This window comes from Haliotis rubra, unplaced genomic scaffold, assembly GCF_003918875.1.
Source record: "Haliotis rubra isolate DU_JTF1 unplaced genomic scaffold, ASM391887v1 Scf122, whole genome shotgun sequence".
In the NCBI taxonomy this organism is placed as follows: Eukaryota; Metazoa; Mollusca; class Gastropoda; order Lepetellida; family Haliotidae; genus Haliotis; species Haliotis rubra.
In genome coordinates this window covers 46807-71911 of record NW_025765137.1, presented here as the reverse complement: position 1 = coordinate 71911, position 25105 = coordinate 46807, and the positions used below count along the sequence as shown (strand labels likewise).

At 38.6% G+C, this 25105-nt stretch overlaps 1 protein-coding gene across 7 annotated transcripts in view; it reads right to left on the bottom strand.

Moving 5' to 3' along the window:
- Positions 1-21479, bottom strand: part of LOC124265861 (vesicle-associated membrane protein 3-like) — a 35040-nt gene extending 13561 nt beyond the window's left edge. Inside the window, exons 1-5 of one of the 7 annotated variants that reach the window (XM_046700711.1) lie at positions 21345-21461; positions 17332-17361; positions 13369-13416; positions 10846-10857; positions 787-859 (exon numbers count right to left, since the gene is read on the bottom strand). In XM_046700711.1, coding sequence (XP_046556667.1) covers positions 787-859; positions 10846-10857; positions 13369-13416; positions 17332-17361; positions 21345-21346 — 165 coding nt within the window. In that variant the 5' untranslated portion in view covers positions 21347-21461. Of the gene's footprint in view, positions 1-786; positions 860-10845; positions 10858-13368; positions 13417-17331; positions 17362-21344 lie in introns of all 7 variants that reach the window. The other 6 variants (XM_046700705.1, XM_046700704.1, XM_046700707.1 and 3 more) reach the window with 6 other exon arrangements.
- Between the last annotated feature and the right edge of the window lie 3626 nt (positions 21480-25105).

The window sequence follows — 25105 nt, the reverse complement described above, 5'->3', positions numbered from 1 at the left end:
GTCACATTAGCCTAAAAACAATAGTTGATGATCCCACGTCCTATGGGATGAAGTCTCACCACTTGATCAAGTAAGCAGTAGTGGATACCATTGGTCGTATCCAACTACCCCTTGAGATCATTTCAGACATGTGGTTCATATGAAGTGACATCTTCTATTTTTTCAGAAATCCAGTAGTTCAACAAACTTATGACCATCATGTCCATGTCAGTCTCTGTTGTAGTCGCAACATATGAATAGAAAAAGGTTGCTGGAAAACAATTCGAAACTGGTATCCCCAGTGTTCAAATGGTCTTCAACAGATGTTGATTCTACGTCTAAAAGACATTTAGCAGTTGTGGTATCAATGAAGGATCATTTTGGAAGTGAAAAAGTGTAAGTACTAATAGGGGTGAAATGGTACGCTCTCACCATGGTACGGTACGTATTGCGGTACTTCAGTTCAGTCCGTTTCGGTTCGGTATATGAGACATGATCATAATGCAGAAAATTGAGAGCAAAACCTTACATTGTGTAATAACATGGAAAAAAAAGAAAACCATAATCTTTGTTATTTTGAATGAATAAAACTGTCATTTTATGACTAGATAGAAATGACGGTACGAAAACCAAAAATAATGAATTTTTGGACTGCATTACGGTATACTGAAACCAAGGCAAAATACCGCAGTTCTACTGATACCACAGTATACAGATTCACCCAAAAGTACTAATCATACATGAGAATGTTGAAAGAATGTGCTGGACAAGCCATGATGGCCTAGTTTGCTCCGCATGGCGCCATACCTCATCCACCTGAGCTTGAGTCTGTTGGAGCCTCTTGCTCTGCTCCCGAGGGGGGCCTCCGGGTCCACCTGACCTGAAACCACACAGTCCACCATAAACAGTCTGGGAGTTGCTGTGACAGAAACACTGACAGCGCGGTGAAGGGAAAGGGGAGCTCAGCAACATTACCATAACTTCTAATCCTCAAAGTCAAGTTACAATTGGAATAGGATTAACCAATGGGTAAAACACATCCATGATACCAGAATATAATATGCTATATCAAAGTATTCCACTTCTTTACTTTACATTTTCAATCTGTCACAGAAACATCTAGTCAACCACATAATGTCACATATCCCATGGAATTTTACCACTGAGAGTATACGGATGATAATTTCAACTGACGATGCCATCAAAGCAATGGAATTTTTCAATAATACAAGTGGCATAATGTTTTTATAAACATTCTTATGTGGGACAATAACCATTGCATGAAACTCGAAAAGCCTGGTAACATACTTATGAAACAGGGATATGTTTAATAATAACTTCAAATTTCTCAAATTCAAAATGTGCATGATATAGTCAATCTGCAAAACAAGTGCATAAGTTCATAGAAAGACATCTATTTGTTGACTCAAATGCAACTTACCACATCCTTGTATGTCTGTATAAGTAAGTTTAACTTAACCCACTGTGTAACATGATAAAAGATAGAAAAAAAGCGTAGGCCAAAACTAATAGTGTAAATGTGATCTTCCTGTAACAGGAATTTCTCATCAAAGAACAGGAAAAGTAAAATTAACTAAAATATCCAAGACAAAAGGTTCCTAAAAAGTCATAATAAATTTCACAGGGGTCTCACTTTACATATCTCAGGATGAAAAACTGCATTCAACATATTATTGCCATTCTCAAAATGCAAATCTTTGCATCGACCACATGACCATCAAACTACAATGAAATAAAATGATATTGAAGATATTGTGTGCATGGATTCAGTGGATTGCTACTACCCTAACGTCAGCTATCCCATGACAGCTGTTAAATTTGTGAATCTTCACACTGCAAAGAACCCTAGTTGATAGGATGATGAACAAAGATGGGTCAGCATCTTATTCAAAATAACTTTACACATATTGTAATGTGTATGTGACGTGTGGTTGCTAGTACTAATACTGACTAATGTCAGTTTTCTAGTCCAAGCCCACTGATAATCTATGCCACACTTTGGCACAGACACCAAACTCGAACACGATACAGTTACTCAGAGCTGACCAATCCTTGTTTTATACTGTTAATGCCAAGGATAACGTAGGGTTTGTCCAAAAACAATTTTTTTAACTTCTTTTGAGTCAGGGATCAAACTGCAGACTAATGTTCTTTCACACTAGACCACAGAGGACGTCTGTGAATCAGTGCAGCCTTGCCAGACAAATCAATATCTGATAGCATGAAGAACAACCCCTGCAGTCTGGATACAAAGACACACAATAAGAGTGAGTTAGTATGGTTTAACACCGCTTTAAACAATATTCCAGCAATATCACGGCGGGGGACACCAGAAATTGGCTTCACACATTGTACCCATATGGGGAATCGAACCCGAGTCTTCAGCGTGAGAAGCCAACGCTTTAACCACTAGGCTACCCCACCGCCCACACACATTAAGACAGGTCACACACTGTTACCACTTAATCCTCACTTCAGTCATCTCTTACAACATCTTGCATAGTGGAGGCCTATTTTGTGCTTGTCTCTCTACAGTAACTTATCCTTCTAATGGTTTCAATGAGTAAGGTAGTGCAATCCATATCCCATGACAATATATGCCATATCACAATATCACTTCATCTAATCCCAAGAATTCATTCCAATGCAATAAGTCAGTTGAATAACAGCAGTTTTACGTGCGCACTGTCGCTCCATTTGCACAATAACTTGTTGGAAAATAGAAAATATCCCTGACACAGTAATACAAGTTGTGAAAGACAAAGGAAACAATCTCACACGAATGAGTCACTCATTCCTGACCCATATCTTCATCCAGAGAATTCATGCAGATAAGACAATTAAAAGCATGAAAACTGAAAAACACATACATGTCACTCAAGAAGGTACAAACATCCAAAAGGCAATATGACAAATCCTGATGTTGTGTGTCATTCACAGACTTGGTTGGAAAGTGTAACATATCTGCCCCCTATTATTGTTTCTGGGTTGACAGTTAGACAATATAATCTTATGACGCCAAGCACCGATTGGCGTGGGTTTGGCTTGGGTTTGGCTTGGGTCCTCCCTTAATGGAGCCATTAGAAGCGTCATTATCATCACTTACAGTTAAATGTTCAAAATGTCATGGCCCCACACAACATATTATTTCCATAATGATGAACTGTCCATAAATCATGCAGTAATTTAACCAAATTCTAACCACAAGAGATATAAGCATTTTTCAGCTTATCATTATTTTACATGAATATATGCATTATGAAAGACCACAAAAATTATTTTTGTCAAGAAAATGCTGCAAACAGTTTTTTCAGTGTTGACTGGCCATATCAGTGATTTACTTGAGTTATGTATTTATTGGCAAGGAAGACTCAGAGCCTTTAACTCGCTGTCTAGTTTCCTAGCAAGCATTGGAAGATTTTGAAGCATCACATTTTCTAAATGCTAATATACAAAAATTTCAGAGGAACCTCTTTTTGAAAATGCAGCATTCACTTCGAAGCAAGTACACAAATGTTTGCAATCCCAGTGGTTTTATCTCTCGGTGGTTGTTTTCGATTTCTATACATATATACTGCCAAATTCACATCTGGTTAACATTAAATTGACCAATATCATACTTTTGATACCTTAATCTGATATGATAGGATGAATTTTCAGTTTTGCAGGCCTTCTTGTCGTGTTACATAACAGTTAAAAAACTTCCAGCCTTATCAGAACCAGATGTAAATAATCAGATTTGGTGAGGCAAACCAGTGGTTAATGTTACGAGCAAAGTCACACGCAAAAGCCAAGTGAACAAAACCTGAGCACCTGATCCTTTGCTAGGTCATTGGGGACTGACTAACCTCACAGTAGCCAAGCTAGAGAGTCTGATCATCCATTTTAGTTAGCTATCATGACAAGGATGAGACACTTCCTATTTGGAACAAGAATATGCAATTTTTTTATCTGATGGTGACAGCCCAATTCTTGTAGACACTCCGTGTACATAACACTTTTAAGTGGCATGGGTCTATCACTGCAAAACAATTTGTTTACTTTTTGCAGAGTGTCCATGTCATGTGACAGTTACCTGATATTTCCAAACATCTGTTCTCTTCAACAAAAGCTACTATTACACACTGTCATGTGACATGAATCACAAACATGAATATTATCAATTATGTTTGTTTTCAATAGCTCCACATGATGCTAGTATTACCACAGGTGTCATAAAGAATATCAGCACTCACATCAAACATGTCATATTGACACTAGTGCTGATTGGAATACTTGAACTACCATCAGATTCTCTCAGTGAGTGAGTGAATGTTGTCTCAAACTGTAGACACTCACATTCAAGCAATATCATTACAACTTCTACAACTGGGGATCATACAATCTGGACCTGGTCAAAGATTGATTGAAATACAACCAGTGACCTATGATACTGACAAACAATCACCAGAGAGAGATTGAAAATTTTAATATAAATTGTATATTTATATACGAATCCTATCTCACGACTAGCACCTCTCTCTCTTGCTTCGACTTTTAGTGGAACGACTGTAAACTTTTTTCCATAGGCAACCTTGTCCATTCGCCCGTGCACTCCATGCTGCTCTCCTTAATTAGCTTCCTTGTTCCTAATAAAGCTTGCAGCATGCTCCACTAATTGCCCACGTGACTACCTTGAATGATCATTCTCATCTTGGAGCCAACGTTGTAATCTGAGTAGTGGGGAGGCCGGGCGGGCATCCATCGCATAAGATAGGATAAGTATATAAATATATAATTTATATTAAAATTTCCAAATTTTAAAACTTATCCTATCTCACGACTTGCACTTATCCCACGGTTGGACAGCGGGCCGCAGATTACCCTTCTGTCTGGACAGTGCGAACAGCTGGTCTTGGAGCTGTGTGGACTGATGACAACCGTAGATAGCGATTTACAAGGGAGGCCTGTTACGCATGCACGCAACTCCTATGCTTGTAGTGGGTTCTCTGGAACCCCTTGGCTTACTAAGCACAACGACTCCCAGGGAGATGGGTGCTCCTGAGCGATGTGGTGTTCGGCCGCAACCATGTACAAGACAAGGGACGCAACTCGGCAGGTAAGCCCCGCCTCGCCAGGATTTACAAAGGTACCCCGTAATTAAAGTCTTGCGACTAGAATCGGGCCAGCCCCTGCTTCAAGAAGGCCCAGACACCGACTGAGGCGGGTGAAAGAGAAACACAACTCGGCATCTCCAAGGTTTAGTCAAAGGATGTGCCCGGCAACTTTGGAGGCAGAACGCAACAAAATCCACTAGAATTCGGGAGTGTCACACTTCACTGACGTAATTGCTCCGTGGAGTAGAGGTCAGTAAGTGTGAATGTCGAACACCTCTGCATCGTCATACTGATTGTGCCTCAGGTTCGTAGGGCCATGCTAGGTGGCGTATTCCGATGCCTTGGTATGGAGGCCAAGTGAAGTAGTTCTTAAACCCATATAATGAGAACAAAAGGTTGAGATCCAGTTCAACTTTTATTCAGTATATACAAGGAAGTAGTAAGGCGAATGCGGAACCGTTCCTCATCTGTGCTGTTGGGCCGATGTAAGCTGCTGAGCCAGTACAAGAGGTCCGAACTGGTGTAGTCCCTGGACATCCATGACAGACAGGTCTCGCAGGTAATATGAAGAGAAGACTGTATCAGAACGCCAGAAGCAACCTTCCATGATAGCGGTCAAGGAGCAGTTGCTATGGAGGGCCATCGTAGAGGCTAGTGCACAAGTCTCATGAGGATTGGAAGCGGCTTGAGGAGGCAACCCTGCAAAGGTGTAGGCTCGCAGGATCATGGCATGCATCCAGAAGGCCAATATGGTCCGGGAAACCTCAGTTCTTGAAGCGTTCGACAAGGGTATGAAGAGGAGCTTCCGTAGCCTTCGACGATCCTTGGAGGCAGCAAGCTAAACGTGTAGAGCCCTAACGGGGCAGAGTGTCCATTCTTTATTATCATCAGGCCCAAGAATGGTTGACAACAGGGGAATGGTAAACATCCGGTCCGGTTGCCCTGGCAGTTGGTTTTTCGCAATGAAGTCCCAGCGGAGACCCAGGAAAGCCTTGCCATGCTTCTTCCACTTGAACCGCACCCGTTGACATCAAGCGCATGCAGTTCAGATATACGAGCAGCGGTAGCCAAAGCTACCAGGAAGAACGTCTTGAATGTCACTTGTTCGAAGTCTTTGTCTTAATCTGTAGAAATCAGATCCCAGGCCGGAGGTCTGAACTTCCTGGACTGGTCAGAAAGTCTATAGGAGCGTAGTAGACTCTGCAACTCGGGAACAGCTCCGTCCGGTTCAATGGACTGTGGGGAGACAGTTGGCTGGTTGAATGCGGTTGGCCAGGCTCCAAACAAACTGAGACAGTCGAGGGGATATGTATCGATGATCTGGATGATCATAGTGTCGATCTAAGGTCCCCTGGTAGTGTAAATGGGACAGGCAACGAAGAATTGTTGATCACAACCACCCGCGAGTGATCTGACGCTATGGAAGGAGTTGATTGATGCGTACGTAATAGGTGCCGAACGTCCTCAGATATGTAAGAATCTGATGAAGCGTCCATGAAATCCTCTTGAACCACAGACGTCGCTCTCTTGCGTGAAGGTATGATTTTCTGTCGCTGTAACTTGATACGCTTGGCGGGAGTGGGATCAGATTCTGTTAATTTCCTGTCCCTATCGGCGATTCTCCAGGAGCAAACACGAAGGTAGGCCTTAAAATCCTCATCTTTTAGTGAATTACACTTGCCACATCGTTTGTTCCTGACGACTGAGGGTCGAGGGACGAATAATTCGTCTTGCATTGAGCACTAACTTTCCTTTCCCTTGACTGGCTATCAGTTTTCCCCATGATGTTAGGGTGAAATAATGTCCCTAATATACAGCACGTCCACACAGTCGTGCGACAAGAAAGAGAATGATCATTCAAGGTAGTCATGTGGGCAATTAGTGGAGCATGCTGCAAGCTTTATTAGGAACAAGGAAGCTAATTAAGGAGAGCAGCATGGAGTGCACAGGCGCATGGACAAGGAGGCCTATGGAAAAAAGTTTAGTCGTTCCACTAAAAGTCGAAGCAAGAGAGAGGGGTGCTAGTCGTGAGATAGGATAAGTTTAAAAATTCACATTTACATGTGCCATAACTCTCATAACTCAGTTTGGGGCCTGAATAAAAGTAATGGCTGATGCCTTAAGTCTTCAGCTGATTTTGTGCTATTTTTATTGGTCGTCAATAACAGGCATGAATGAAATCTTTCTATGCTCTTTGTGTGACATCGTTATCAGCCAGTGTTACTGGTTCATCAGATCACAATAAAGTCTTTAACCTTTTGTAACCCATAATCATTTTTGAAAAGCATGATTTATTTAATGTATTTGACTCTGATTTCAGGCTCCACGGTGATATTCCTGGAAAACCACTGACTGCAGAGTATTCACTATCAGTACAAAAACTTATCTTCAGGGATTTACCTTGAGTCCTGTTTATTTTAGGGTCCCTGGGACTCATACTCTTAATTTTCACTGGTCCTGGACAGCAAAATGGGGGTCCCAGACACTTAAATATTATTATTAATACTGTTGTGGTATTGTGTATCATGATCATCACATTAATTGTTACAGTAATTGAATTGCAAATGATACCATAACCAAGCTAGTAGCAAACTCTTTGATAATTTATTGCTACTTGATTGGAATTTTTACACAAAGGATTTGGACTTTTTCTGCGTCCCTGTGGATGCGCTAATATACTGAGTCAAAAAAGAAACTTCACAAAATGTAATTTGAAAAATAATGAATAATTTTTCTCTGATGATACATCTATGTATCCGAAATGGGATCCCTATCTTTCGACTCTAGAAAAACGGTAGCAAAACCCACTCAAACCCATCCATTCGTCATAAAAATAACGCCAAATCAGGTTTTGCACGTGCAGTCGATCACGTGAACTTCGCATCGAAGTTTTCTTCATATGCACGTGTTTCCATTGGCCTCAAGAATTGAAAAACACTTTGAAACCACAGTTCTAACGGTACTTGAAATGCCACGATTGTCAAATGTGCAACGTGAACGTGCCGTTGGCATGTTGCAAGTGGGAAGATCAGTTATTGACGTCGCAAGAGCTATGGGATGCAGCCGTCGTACTGTGTATGACTTGCGAGGTCGTCTACAACAAACTGGCACCACTTCTGATCGCCCAAAGGTCGGATTCGATCCCGTGTGACGTCACAAGCAGAAGACTGTCAAATCGTCCTACGTCACCTACGTGACAGATTTCTGCCGGCTACACGAACCAGGGCTGGGATGTTTAGAGGTCGACTGTCCTCACAGACCATTCGAAATCGGCTGCGGGCTGCCAATCTCAATTCTCGACGTCCATATCGAGGGCCAATATTGACGCCGTTTCATCAACATCAACGTCTGCTGTGGGCCCAACGTCACCTCCGATGGACCCAGAGAGACTGGAATCGAGTCGTCTTTAGCGATGAATCCAGGTTTACCCTCAGATTCGCGGACGGCAGGCATAGAGTCTGGAGATGACGTCGTGAACGGTATGCCCAATGTTGTGTACAGGAAGTCGACAGATTCGGGGGGCGGAAGTTGCATGGTGTGGGGTGCTTTCTGTGGGAACAACCGTTCCCGACTTCTGGTCATCCGTGGAAACCTCACAGCTGCTGCTTACCACGACCAGGTGCTCACCCCTGAACTTGTTCCTTTCATGGCGGCTCATGGCCCAGGTCTACAGTTCCAGCATGATAATGCTCGGCCGCATACCGCGATGTTGACACAAATTTCCTTCAAAACGCTGGAATCAACGTCATGGACTGGCCATCGAGGTCCCCTGACCTTAATCCAATAGAGCACGTTTGGGATGCACTTGGGAGAAGGCTTCGTGGTCTTAGGAACCAACCTGAGAATTTGCAGGAACTTGGCGCTGCCTTGCAAGAGCAATGGCGCAGAATCCCCAACCACGTGTTCACAAGCATCAGGCAGTCGATGAGGAGACGGTGTTTGGCAGTGATGAATGCGCGGGGCGGCCATACACGATATTGAACTGAGAAATTTCGCATTTTTATTCTTGTGACTTCACATTCTGTATACCCATGTTTTGGAACGGCGGTGTAGCCTAATGGAACTGATTATGACACTGTCAGTGTATCGAGTACATCACACAGATCTCAGAAATGAAATAATAACAATTTAACCATCTTACCATCTCTTGTTCTTTTATAGTGCCCTGAAGAAAGAATGTGAAGTTTCTTTTTTGACTCAGTATATATTTTGTTGTGTCCATTGTCAATTTCTATGTGTATAGGATGCAGGAATTTCGCGTCCCGTAAATCCCTGTATCTTACTTTAACTTTCTTATGTTTGATAAAACACTTCAAAACTCAATTGATTCTGTCCCCATTGAGAAATATTCCATCTGTGTGATGTAGTGGTGGTCTGATTAATTGAAATAATCGAAGATTGGTCGCAGTCACTAATTGACCAAGCAATCGATCATGTTTTCTCATAATCGAACACAAACAATTCTGGAATACTTGTTTGCATTAACAATATTTTGGTAAGGTTGGTTTTGTCTGTTACATTTCATGACCACTATAAGCCCATTCCATGTCATGATTGAATTTATCTTAAAGACTCTAAGAATTAATGTTCCTAACATACTAGCCATCCTTTAAAGATGTGAAATTTGCAAATGCATTTGTGCAATTTGCAAAAACACTAAAGAACTACATGGTTTTTTCTTTATTTTTTTGTCCATTAACAAAAATAATCAGGAAAATTTCATAAATAACGCCAACCAATTATTTAACTAAAAATACCCATGTGTGTCACATTTAATTTGTTGATAGTTATTATTCAGAATCCCTGAGAGTGAATAAGTCAGTTTAGTTTTACACCACACTCAGCAATATTCCAGCTATATGGCAGTGGTCTGTAAATAACTGAGTCTAAACCAGACAATCCAGTGATCAACAGCATGAGCATTGATCTACGCAATTGGGATACGATGACATGTGTCAACCAAGTCAGCAAGCCTTACCACCCGATTCCATTAGTTGCCTCTAATGACTGACTGACTGAGTTTGGTTTTACGCCGCTTTTAGCAATATTCCAGCAACATCACGGCGGGGGACACCAGAAATGGGCTTCACACATTGTACCCATGTGGGGATTCGAACCCGGGTCTTCGGCGTGACGAGCCAACGCTTTAACCATTAGGCTACCCCACCGCCCCTGCCTCTAATGACAAGCATGGGTTGCTGAAGATCAACTATAACCTGGATCTTCACGGTAGAATCCCTGTGAGCGAGTGAATACTGTCTTACATTCGAAGTAAGTAACAGTATATAAAGCAGTGACAACTGGCTTGACAAACCAATGGTTGATAGCAAGAGAAAATCTTAATCATGGTACAATGATACACTATCAGCCAGTCCAACTGTTCTCATCCAATGCGGACTCAAATTGGCATTACCACCAATCATTATCATGCTGCTTCAGTGACATATATTGCAATACTAATTCTGTACCCCACTCCAGGAACCCCTACTATAGCCACAAAGGTCTCCACTGCAGGCGATGACATTGTAGCCACATATAACTATCAAGTCACATCTATTTGCATATGTTGAATATGCAGTACGCAATCTCATTAAGAAAATCACACAAACATTGTAAAGTGCAAAAGGCATGACCCTCAAGTGCCATTTGAGCCATGCAATCAGCTGCAAAGTGACGCTACGCTATTGGTAATTAGAATCACGCCAATCAAGATTGATGGAAAAAACGTCAAGCTGAAAATACAACTTACTCCATGGAGGCACTTTAAAATAGAAATAAAACAGATTGAAATATAATAATCCAGACTGGCAGACAGTATCTAGGAGAAAATGTGTTGCCAATTTTTTTCATCACTGATACAGTGTCTCCAATGGTTTACAGATGAACTGCTTGCAAAGTTTGGAGACTAAATCAATATAATTGCCAGGATAAATTCAGTGAAATGATTAATGACGATATTGGATCCAAACAAACAGCCCATTTTAATTGTATATTGTAGATAACAAATAGTTTCTACATGTTTGTAATTGCAAGAACCCGATTATTTCTGGACATTTTTAACCACTCACAAAAATGACATATCAATAACGGAAAGACATTTCACCAAAAATCATTTTATGTTATAAATCATGTTTCAATAATTGAATCATCTTACATAAGAAATGCCACACATTAATTCATCAAACAAATGAGCTTCATGTGCACAGTAAACAGAAAGACTACGTGCAACCTCTTTACTGGAAGCAACAACAGAGTGTTTATTTCACAAGATGTGCCAACATATATCAAGAGAACTCCTCGGCTGACAAACAGTTGACAGGACATAGCTGAGCCTTACATCCAAATTGAAGCCCATCAGTAGTGAGTGAGGTTAAACATGTGGTTAAATATTATTTCGCAGTGTGTCAATTCACCAAGAATGGGCTTCACACATTGTACCCATATGGGGAATTGAACCCACGTTTTCAGTGTGATGGGCGGACACTTTAACCATTTGGCTATGCTCCAGTGGGTGAGGCAATGAGTGAGTCAGTTCCATATAGGTGGAATGGCCCGCAGTGATGTTAGTCATATGCATAGATCACATTGGTATTAATGGTAAAACTTGGAAGCTGACTTTTGGAGCTTACAAGTCAAGGCCTTACAGGAGTAACGCCTAAATTGTAACCTACAATTATTGTATCTTCACATGGTTTTCAATGGTTGTCACCTACCTCTCCTGTCTTTGTTTACAATTAAAAGATAGATGAGAAATTGAGTGATTATCAGGTTATTTCGCATCATAATGAAATTTACTGGTCAACTAAAGCAAACCTGTTTCAAAGGAAACTTTAGACTTCACTTTAGACATTACTTGAGCTTAATATTATAAGATCAATTTAGCTAATCTGACAGGTTATATCGACACATCTGAGACAACTAATAGCATGATGACCCAAGCAGATGTATCTAAGTTTGACTTAAATAAATATAAGTCTGGAAAACCGAAACTCCAGAATCAACACTGAGCAGTTAAAACATGCAGAACTCATCATAAATTTCACAAAGCAGTAACTCGTAATCACTTTCAAATAAAATACACATACAAGAATTCTATGTTTTGACTTAAATTGCATGTCACAAAATAATATCACCAGTAAATGAAACCTCTGACCCCTGTTTAATGCTTTACACATAATAAAGTTACATTTACATACAGCAGTAGAATTAACTCTGTAATTTCTTACCATACACATACTATATACTATAACCAACTTGCATGCTTATAGCATAGCCAAATGTCCTATTGTACAGAACAGTTTCAATACCAAGAGTCATCACCTTGATTCAAGATCAAAGCCTACTGATGGCCTCATGTCAATTAAAACTGATTTGTGCAAGAGGGTCTAAATATACCATGAATCCTCCTCAGTTGGTTATGCTGAAGCCATGCAGGTTATAAGAGTAATGAGAAGAGAAGTACACAGATACAACACAAACAGCATGGTTATCAACCAGTTTCCCAGGGTTCCAATTGTTTTTCATATTTCTCCATTTATCCTTGCCACACAGTTCAAACAAGATTCACTTGGTAGTTTGGTTTTGATAACTTGACTGCCAGCAAAATGAGGCTTTTCGTGATGATCACGAGTGAGTGAGTGAGTGAGTATGTTTTTACGCCACTTTTAGCAATATTCCAGCAAGGTCACAGCAGGAGACACCAGAAATGGGCTCCACACATGCCAATGTGGGGAAATTGAACCCGGGTCTTCGGCGTGTGATGAGCGGACGCTTTAACCATTAGGCTACCCCACCGGCCCGTGAAGATCATGAATATGAACAATAAAACAATGTGACAAAATAACTGTGAAAGAAACAAATATTGCCTGTTCAATTTTAAAAGTGACAGTCAAGTCCTTGTCAACAGATTATTGTTGGGGACACAAGACTGGAACAACAGCATTATCAGCAATAAAGCAGAAGCCAGTCTACAGTTACTGTTAACACTGATGTGTTTAGACACTCATAACAATACATAGGTACCACAACAAGGAGCTCTGGGCTCCGTTCCACAGAGCGATCTTAGTGCTACAAGTCAATGTTCAAGTATGGGAATTATGACTGTCTTTAGGGGAACAAGGCCTGAACTTAATCAACACTGTGACCTATCTCATCTGTTGTGCACATGAACTAACACTGTGGCAAGGATGGAATGTAGAAATAGTGAAAGTTTCTCATCCCAGGGAAGATGACTACTGCTACTACAACAGCAACACATGTAGTGTGTACTTACGGTGGCCCCCCTGGCCCGGCTTGGGGGTTCTGTGCTGGTGGTGCAGACCTGATGTGGCAAACAAACCATTGGTATCATACATAATACACATTATTAACCTACACAACTTCAGGCTGAAACAAACGATGAGGTTCATGTTTACTCTACAATGGTTTGGGTTTTAGGGTTTGTTTGTTTCTTAAATTTGGTCAAATCAGAATACTATAAGAATGATAAATGGGTACTTATTCCTAGGGCTTTAGAAGTTCTTGTTAAAACTTGAAGGAACAACTTTCCCACTTTACACAGTCAAAAACTGCTTTGCTCTGGGAAGTGGCTTGGCACCAACATGGTAAATACATTGGCTGGGTTAGTTAAACAAAATTATGCATGGGATTTGAGTCAAATATTTGCTGTTTTGTTTGGCTTATCATACAACTCAAACTTGCTTAGTGGGCCATTTTGTCACAAGACTTAACATGCTTTCTGTCCAGTTTCTATTACACTTAGTAAGTTACAGAGTGATCAGAACCACATCATGCTTGTTTTATACCTGATTTAAGGTAATGCAAGTTCACAGTGTTCAAATTTGGTCATGAAAGTCATGGGGTTCTTGTCATAACTGACCGAACATTTAAAGAGTCCCCAGGTTCAAATACTACAACAATAAACCTGAAGGACCCCCAGCACAATTTTGAACACAGACACTGGTCGTTTTGAACAATCTTTGATCATCACTTAAAAATCAACTATTTGTAGTCAGTGAAAATAATGAAAGAAAGACATCACATTTCTTGATGTCAAAACTCCAACAGCCCACTAACCCCTACTGATCAACGCGCAAGGTGTCCTGCAGACTAGCAAAGGAGAAAATAACACCATATCCTAAAACTAAATAAATAATAGAAAGAAAACAACCAAAGAACATCATGTATATACAACAAAAACTTAACTAACTAAACATTATACTTTCAGATTTGACTTCTTGATGTTTAGAATGTAAATAATTTAAATGTCAGGGTAGAGATTGCGATCTGGTAGGATCGGAGATTCTACCAGTAGGGATTGCGATCGGAGTCTCTTCCAGAAGAGATTGCGATCGGAGTTTCTACTGGTAGAATCTCCGATCCTACTAGTAGAGATTGCAATCGGAGTCTCATTATATAGAATAACCTATACAATCGCAATCTCTACCAGTAGAAGCTCAAATCTGATCCTACTAGTAGAGATTGCAATCTAAGTGAATATTTAGAAAAACAAAATTTATTTTTGTATATTGTAGAATGACATCTTCCATTGAAAAGTGCACACGGTTTGTCTAACTTGATGTTTACAAACAAAATGAAAATAAAACATTGTTACTTTCTTTTCATTTATGATTGTTATTGTTAATAAATGTAATGCTAAAATAAAAAAATAATAAAAAATTCAATGTACTTCATTGTGAGTGCTAATGTCAGCTATGTCCATCAATAAATGACATTAGCAACATTTAGGTCCATCAGAAATGTGACATTATTTGTTATCAATAATCACTGATGTGTGCACTTTTCAATGGAAGATATCGAATATAAACATAAAACAATATGCACTCTATAAGCTCCGATGCTCTAATCATCAACTGCTAATCGAGGAAAGACCAAAGATTGGCCTAGCACAGAGTGAAAGATTATGCCCTTTTTGTGTTGTACCCATTATTGAGTCTGAATATCACTTCTGCTTAGAATGTAATTTTTATAATAATCTTCGTCAGGCCCTGCCCCCAAAGTATTATTACACTTCTCCATCTCTCCATAAATTTGTACAATTGTTGTCATCTTTGTTGTTTGCCCACAGATCAATCAGAGTTTCTACCATTTGAATTGGAAATGTACTGGTAGAATCTCCGATTGTACCAGTAGACACTCTGATTGCAATCTCTACTAGTAGGATTGGAGATTCTACCAGTAGAGACTCCGAGCGTAATTTCTACTAGTAGAGACTCCGAGCGCAATCTCTACTGGTAGAATCGGAGATTCTACCAGATCGCAGTCTCTACCCTGACATAAACATGTAAAACAACATGCTTGAATGTTTTCCTTAATGTTTGTTCCTGTCACTAAGCACATAGCAAATCTCATCAGGGCATGCCATTTCATGAGCATAAAAATGGGTTGAAAAGAAGTAAACAAAATGCAAAATAAAGATGTTCTGAAATGGGCTGATTATTCGAAGAAAACCATCTATTCATCTTATTAATAAAAAATTTAATATTAAAATGTTTGCTGATAAAGAATATTGGAATTCTTACCAAAAGTTAAACACTTGCTCGGGCTCATAATTCTAGACACCAAGTACCATGAAGATATGGCTCCCAACTTATAAAATCAGATCATAAAGTGCACAAAAACTCAAAATCAAAACAAAACATTATATGAAATTTGTCTTCATGCATACTGCTAACACTAAAAACTAACAAGGAAGTAGAGACTCCTTTGACAATGTTCAAAAAATATCACAAGTTATTACTTTTGTCAACATCAATTAAATGCCCTGATGTTAGCACTGTTTTGACATTTTTCTTCCCTTTGATTTGATTTATATGAACATGAACATTTTGTATAACGAGTCATTATTTATCAAATCAGGAGGTACATCAAAGTCATGATTTATGTGCATGCTGAATAAACAGTATTTTCACTCAAGATTACCTGAGATGTTCAGAATGTTCTGCCTGATGTTTGACACAGAAATGTGGAATGTGCGTTTTGTGTGTTTGTGCCTAGTCTTAACGCCACACTCAGCAATATTTCAACATATGATGGTGGCCCTTAAATAATCAAGTTTGGGCCAGACAATTCAGTCATCAATATTGAGATCAACAATCCAGATAATTGGGGAATGAATACATGAAATAGACAGTATTGACCAGCCGACCCAATTAGACACTTCTTGTCATAGGTTGAGCAGCATAAGTTGCTGAGAACACCTTCTAACCTTGAATCCCCACAGGGGTATTGTCTGTATCAAGGGAAAGGAAATATCAAACTGAAAAACCACTGAAAATGGGACAAATTTGGGCAATTTCACATAATACCTCTCATGCCTTCTTGTCCATCAAATTAACTTACAATTCCTAAAGACCCTGCTCTCTGCAAAAACTTAACAAAAGAAATCAACAATATGCTAAAATAAAACAATGAAAGAGTAAATGGTAAATAGGTAAATGGCATAAAAATAACAAAGAAACTGAAATTCAGAAATAAAACGTAAATCAGTGCAAATGATCCAACATTGCTGACATAAGGTACTCAGGAAAAGCTGATAAACGACCTTAACCCCAATATTATGCATATCGTAAATAGAAATATCATAAATTTATGGAGAGAAATTCAAAAGTATCTCCTTAACCTGTTGAAGTAACAAAGAGAATGATATATGCCTAATGCATGAACATCTTCAAAAAGAAGGAAGATCAAAACCCATATCCTCCAAGAAAATAGGCTCTGCTCATGCAATGCTCAGAGTCCTGGCAACTGGATAAAAGTATCAGGGGGGTTCCAACTGACAAATCCAAATGGTTTTCCTCAGTTAATATGTTAAAAAGCCAAAGCTTGCCAAATGCTCTGTGCAACTTTGTTTAGATGACCATTGGTTTCGGAACAGTACCTTGATAGGTGCAATAACAAATTAATCTTTCTTATCAAAACAAATAAATATTGCATTTGAAAAATGTTATTCATTGAATAAAATTATGACAGCATTCATTGAGTGCAAATATTGATTCTCTACATTTATACATTTGAACACAATGTTTTGATAATTTGTTCCGACACTTGATCCAATTACACCAAATACCAAGTACATCAAAGCTGCAGGAGGTAGTAATCAGAGTTATCTCCCTTTGATCACTTTGTTCCACATGTTCAGTGCCTTCATTTAATATTAATAGAAATACAAAGAATTGTCAGTTGAAAGTCCCCTGACTATTTCTTGAAATTATACCTTACTATTACATAGGGATTGTCTTCTGACCTAAACAAGTTGAAAAAAGACAGGGTCACTATGGTGCTGTAGTTAAGTAATAATGATATCATTCCTGAAGTTACTCAGATGTGCAATGCAATACAAATTTATAACACATATTAAAGCATACAGGGTTGGCAGTTTTTCTTGTTATGAAAACATAACAAGGACTAATTGCCAACATGCTATGTAAAATAAAGTTATCTGTCTGTAGTAAAATATAAAAACATAATCTCACAAAAAATTTCACGATAGTCACAGAAATCACAAAGCTGAAACGAGTTGTATCAAACTGAGTGGTACAATATGTTTAGACCGTTTCATCCAAAGTCCATCATTGTGCCTAATAATACATATATGTCTAAAGACATATCAAATCAACTCACAAATGAAATTTCAAAAAATGGATTTTAAATGCAAACTAAAAGCCCCTCATGCAGTACATATCATTATTTCACAGCTTTGACAAATCACAAGATGTGTACACATGGAAATGTATTCCATTCATGGCACATACGGTATACTTACTGTCTAAACACTAGGTTATATCATAAACTATGTATTATTATTTATATTAATCACTGCCAAAAAGGCTGATAACGTACCCTGACACAAAGACCTTTGGAAGGGATCAATCAATAAGAACGGCCCACAGTACAGTTTATGAATCATGCTTCACTCTCTCGAGAATTCAAAGAACTCATACAGTTACAGATTAAATATAATTTGACTTCAGTTTGAGTGGCCTGTTCCATACTGGTAATCATGGCAATGTTTCTGAATAGAAATACCATATAAATGCCATGGAAACATGTGAAAAGGTGTACCACAGATGTATTTCTACTGTGCTTAATTACACACTCATCTATTTTCAACAACAGCAACTGTTGCTACAGACTGTATTCTGTATTGTTTTAGTAGCATATCAGGTTGGGCAATGTATGAACATATTGAAAGCTTGCTTGCTACATAATGTCACACTCAGCAATATTCCAGCTACATGGCACCAGTCTATAAATTGAGTCTGGACCAGACAATCCACTGATCAACTGCATGAGCATCGATCTACACAATTGGGATACGATGACATGTGTCATCCAAGTCAACAAGTCTGACCACCCAATCCTGTTAGTTGCCTCTTACGACAAACATGGGTTACTGAAGATCAATTCTACCCTTGATCTTCACGGATCCATGCCACTGTTCATGCCACTTTGAACAGTATATCAGCCAACACTTCTACTCAGGGAGGAGAGTCAGAAGTGATGCACAGTGTTCACAAATGGTGTTTCAAAGTAACAGGACATTGGGTTCTGTAAGTTTCAGATGTCTGTCTGACCCACTGAAAATTCACAGGACCCATAAAATAAACTATTAAACACAGATTTCAGATTTAACTTTTCTTATTTATATTTGGCATTGAAATTATTAACAAACGTAATATTCATAAACAGCAAACAAGTGTCACATGTCACATATAATAACTTCAGTCAAAGTCACTGTGACATATACAGTTGGACACTGGGGCCGGCGGGTTGTAGACTTCCATCAGACCATCTGCGAATCTGCTGGATGTGTCTGAGGGTCCAACGCCATTCGTGAACACTGGACGCAGGATTATTTAGTACCTTGGTGAAACCCACAAGCACAGATATATTGCTGATATACCCAGAAACATAAACTGGGTGAACCAGGATTCATATCAGCAAGCATAAGTCCCATTCACCCCTGAGAGAATTCAGCATTTTATGCCCCTATTTAGGACAGTGAGTGAGTGAGTTATGTTTTATGCCTCTTTTACTTTAGCTATATCACAGCAGGGAACACCAAAAATGGGCTTCACACACTGTACCCATGTGGGGAATCAAACCCAGGTCTTTGGCATGACAAGGGAACGCTGTAACCACTAGGCTACCCAACCGTCCTAGATTTTGGCCAGGATAACCATCTTGGCATGCACAAGACTTCTGTATGTTTTGCAACATGAGCAAAGGTCTACGTTGTTGGGGTAAAATGATACATAATCGCACATCGTGACCACATTGTCATTTAGTAAGCACTGAAGGAAAGCCTGAGATGTATTGGACATATTCTGAACTTGTGTCATGGAGGTGCTAAAGGTAAACATGTGAGAGGTTTTACACCAAATTAGACTACTACATCAGAGAGAAAGGCAGCTATGTTGAGGCAAGTCAAGGGTAATAACTTACACTTTTCAGGTACTTACAATTCAATTTATTTTGTGACTGAATCAAGTTATATATATTCAGCAGTCCTAACATCCCAGTTAGCCCTATCATAGTTATCTCTAATGCCATATGCATTCTGCCTTAGGAATGTTTTGTAAAGTGGAATAGTTCTCTTAAAATAATGAAGAAATGCATTGCATCTAATTTGGTCCTCAGCTCATGTGGGACTTGTGATTTATGTAAAATGCTGTCTGGCGTTTTAGAAAACAACTGGTCCCAATGGAGTTTCACATACCTCAGTCTCATGTTGTTCAACATATTAAGTGATACATGCTTGGGCAGCAATAAATCCACTATGAGGCATATATGATACATATCACAAATATTGGGTAATGAATACAAGTGAGTAGTTGATATATTATTCAATATATTTATATATAACAAAATAATTATTTGTGACCTGTTTTGCCCCTTTTTGATAGGGATAATTAATGCCAACAATGACCAGTAACCACATTACTGTCAAACTACCAGTAAACATATATGAAGGGTGCTTGCTATTATTCCGTCTGGGATGGATATATTCCATATTGTATTTCTGATTTTTATAAATAACATCTAAATTCAAGGGAAAAAAATCATTTTCATAAAATTCCTGGTTATTAATGGATGAATCATAACAGTCCTAATATGTACAGGCTGCCATGTTTGTGGATATGCACACACTGGCTAAGGCAACAGCTTGCTCTGCAAATTGTAACATCAAATAGCCTTTCACATAAGAACTAATGCTTGCTTTTCAGTCAGTAACATCCACATTAACCCTCTGTTTTACATCATATTAGACAAATAATAAATTCCTCGAAATAACAGGTCTAAAAATTGATGTAACTGAGGTACTAGCAGTCAAGCATATAACTAGACGAGTTTATTGAGATCTATATGAACTAAGGTACAAGTGACTCATTGCTTATGAAACTAATCAGAAGCAATCAAACATATGGTCATGCGATTACATAAAATATTGTTTTGTAATGATGTTGGGGGAACTTGCTTGGATTTAGAGTCTGGTACACCTGGGCCCATAGCTGAAGCACTGGAAACACTGTTTAACATGTCGTTATTTCTCACACATACATTTCCTTCAAGAATAGTGGTAGAATGACACAGATAATCTGATAAATCGTGATGATGTAGATTTTTATGCTTATTATGGCCAGAAAAACAGACTAATATATTTCATATGCTACTTATGATAAGGTCTTCCGACGTGGAAATGACAATTATCCGGAACCAAGAAAGAATGCTATGACGAAATTGCACAGGACGTATTTTGCTTATGGATACTACATAAGCTCTATTTCCACAAAGCGGTGACGGTATGAGCTATACTGTCTTTACGTTATGACATTCGTGATTATTACGAAGCAGATCTAAATATTTTTACTAGATCTCTCGACGTCAAGCGGTTTACTTGACAACTGGAACTTGACGCAGGCAATCAAAAACGTCCATTTGTATTCTACGTGTTTACCACAATGAACATACATTTCATAACATTATCATCATATTTAATTTTCACTTCAAATATAAATGTCGAAGCAATACTGATCTAAATGATAAAGACTGACGGAGTTATTTGATAGCGTCATAAATGATGACAACATGGTCTGTCAAAGCGGAAGCGATGTTCTGCAATCTGTAGCAAGGTGCCTCGGCTAATAATATCCCTTTCTCGGGTTTACGGTAGCCATATCAACTCACTGCACGACTGAAGGAAAATAATACTTCAAATGCACTTACATAGTGGTTTATAATTCTAATTTCAATCGTCGATTTGAAGATCTAAAGGAGTAACGGGAACCTGCTTCACAGATGACTGCAGCACAAAGATGGCGGCCAAATGAAGTCTGATGTCATCATCCGGGTCTTTCTGTCATTATCATGTGAGATTTCTCCGGTATATTTAGAGGCATGCCAAACAGCGCTTCATTCACAGAGCAAATTGCCGTTCACTCCCTTCGAACTCACATGGTCATTTTATTAGTCACAGCTAAAAATACAATTTGAAAATCATCCTTGATCACGGGTTATATGCGAGTCGTTTATGGCCCAGAGACCATACCCAAAATCACTGCCCAGATACGGATCAATTTAGTCAAATTTCATGTTTTGATGCAGCCATATTTTTTTTATCTAAAATCAACAGGATTGGAAAAGAATCCAGACGTTTACTCTTTTATTTCCTTTTCAAAATCACTGAAGGTGTTATATACTGATAAATGTAGGCTGACCAACATTAGTATTCACAACAAGTATAACTGGACACTATATGACATGACGTCTATTAATTTAATTTGGCAGAGTATAATTAAGTACAGCCTTTAAAAAACACTAATTTGTTGACACTGTCATCTGATGTTAGATCACCAACTCTAAATATGCTAAAATAAAAATTAAAGGAAAAGTTCTGTAATACCAATCGAGATCTGATGTAATATATCCCAAGAAATGGTGTAAAACACATACATTGTACAAGAGTCTCAACCGCAATTATAGACATGACTTCTATGATGCTTGCTTTGAACAAGTTGGCATTTCCTAATCTTTCTAGCCTGTCAGTTAGTTTTAGTGCAGCCATCCCGTTCTTGCATATTGGCGACATAAACTGAAATAAACGAAATAACTGAAATTGACACTTATAAACTGAAAGGATAAAAAATTAATTTCTCTTCTATGGAATTGAAAAAGGTAAAAAAAAACCGACACCATTGTTGAATATTACAATGCCAAATTAACCATCACTCATTTACGAAGTTCCTGAAGGGATATTTTCGTATCACCCCCCACCTCGAAATTAATAATAATCTCGTAATAACGAGTCTAAATCTCGCGATAACGACTTTTAAATCTCGTAATAATGTCCTTACATTTTATACATCACCATAGCAAGTCACAGTACCACACAATAACCTAAGTGTCCCATCTAGCAATAGTGATGTATAAAATGTAAGGACACTAAAGTTAACTGCGGTATGTATATCGGAAAAAGCGGCCCTTACACAGATCCCTGAAGGACACCTGCTAGTACATGCTTATATTCTGAATTAAATCCATTTATATTGACTTTCTGTACTCTATCATGAAGATAACTATCGAACCATGTTAGTCGACTACCACCTATTCCAACAGAACGTAATTGAGATGACACAACTTTAAGGATGATCAACTTCTGTATTTTAACAGTTGATCATCCATAAAGTTGTGTCATCTCTATACCAGCAACTTCTAAAATGCCACTCAAACAAATCAGAACGCAATTGTTTCAGAAGTCCCTCATGCCATACCTTATCAAAGGCTTTGCTAATATCGCAGAATACTGTCCTTACCTCCTTACCCTTATCAAGTGAACTCGAAATAAAATTATATAAATCTATTAAATTGATAACTAGTCGAATTTCCATGAGTGAAAACAGATTGCATATCACTTATGACATCGTTATCTTTGAAGAAATTAGAAACATATTTGTGTACACATTGTTCAAATACTTTTGAAACACAACTCGTCAGTGCTGCAGGTCTATAGTTGCTACAGTCATCAATATTACCTTTCTTGTGGATGGGAATTACTAGTTAGTTAGTTACTAGTATTAGCTTTATTAACCGTCGCACGCACAACTAAAGTATTTCGGCGACGTGGTAGTACACTTATTAAGAAATGAGGGGCAACAAAATAGAAATTTTGAAAGAGTGGTGTTACTACTACTATACACACACACACCACAAAAACAACCCAAAAACAAAAACAATAACAAAAAAACAAAACAACCCAAACCCAAAACAAAAACAAAACAACAACAACAAAACACAAAAACAAAAACTTTTAAATGAGTGGTGTTACTACTACACCCCCCAAACAAACACACCCCAAAAAAACCAAAACCAAAACCCAAAACCCAAAACAAAAAACAACAACAACAACAAAACAAAAAAACAACAAAACTTTTAAATGAGAGGTCGAATTAGTATTGGAAAAAAATATGAAATACGTGAAGAGTAATTGAGATTTGGAATTTAATATTGATGTAGTATAATAAATGGTTATTGTTATTCTTTAAAAACATATTTATTAAGTGAATAATGATGAACATATAAAAGGTTAAAAGATGAAGTTGATAAAAAGAGAGAACTACTGATGCTTTTTTCTATATTTCAGTGAAGGCAGAGGTCTGAAGGAATTGGTTGAAAATCTTCGTGAGGGGTAATGACAACGTATTTGCATTTAGTTTCAGAAATCTATTATAGGCGTGACTGCAGGGAGTATCTACCGTTTCCTTCACAGGCAGTAATTCGCAAGTACAGCATATATATAGACAGTAGGTATTCAAATATTAAATCTGGGAGTGTTTCAACGCAATCCTCACGTTTGAAAACAGATTCAATGCCAATTTATTTAAAAAGCATTTTTGGTGGGGGTGGTTTTGATGATAATTTTAGGGGTGGTGGTCTCCATTTTGTTCTGGGGAGGTAGGGGGTCATCAATTTTGTACACACGTATTATGGGGGGTCAGCAATTTTAAACAAGATATGCAGGGGGTCGCTTACTTTGCACATAAATTGTAGGGGGTCATTCACATTTTACATGCATCTCCATAAAAATCATTATCATCCTCAGTAGCCATGAATCACGAACGGTCCCTAACGCCATACAATTAAGGCTACGGTCTTTCCTCTAATAAGTGCAGGGTGCAGCTCAATTACGTTAATGACACCCAGTAAGCGCAGAAGAGCCGGGCCTCTAATAAGCGCCGGGTCTGGAATTCAGGCGCTTATTAGGGACCGTTCATAATTTATGGCTAGGGATGATGATGATGATTTTTATGGAGAAGCATGTACAATATGAATGGCCCCCCTAAAACTTATGTTCAAAGTAGGCGACCCCCCAACCCTACCCCACCCTGCATGTCATGTACAAAATCAGTTACCCCTTCCCATAATTTTTAAGCATAATTTTTAAATATTTCCATGTACAAAATAGCTGACCCCCTAATACGTGTGTGTACAAATTGATGACCCCCTCCCCAGAACAAAATAGGCGACAACCCCACCCACCCCCAAAAAATTTAATTTAAACAATCATAAAACACACACACACACACAGCGCCATCAATTATGAACTAAATGAATACTAACTTTCAATGTTAGAGCGTTAATGACAAGGCGTTCTTTAAAAAGGTCACATGCAACGTGAAATACAACTTTGCAGATTCTGATACCTTTCGGTATGGACTTACAGATACAAATCATCAAAAATGCAAATTCAACTAATAAAGTTGAAAAATAACGCGATGAAAAAAACCCCGCGAAATCGGAGTTCAAACGATTCACTAAATGTGGAAAAGTGGTTTCAACAGCTGTGCTGCGCTCATAGCGCATGCGCAGTGAATACGTTCGCGCAGCTTGGAAGCGGGATGTCCGGATTATAAGGTCGTGAGCAGGAGTAGTCTAATCAAAACAAATAGTAAATAATCTACTCGTTTCATAAAAGAACCTTGTTAGGATCT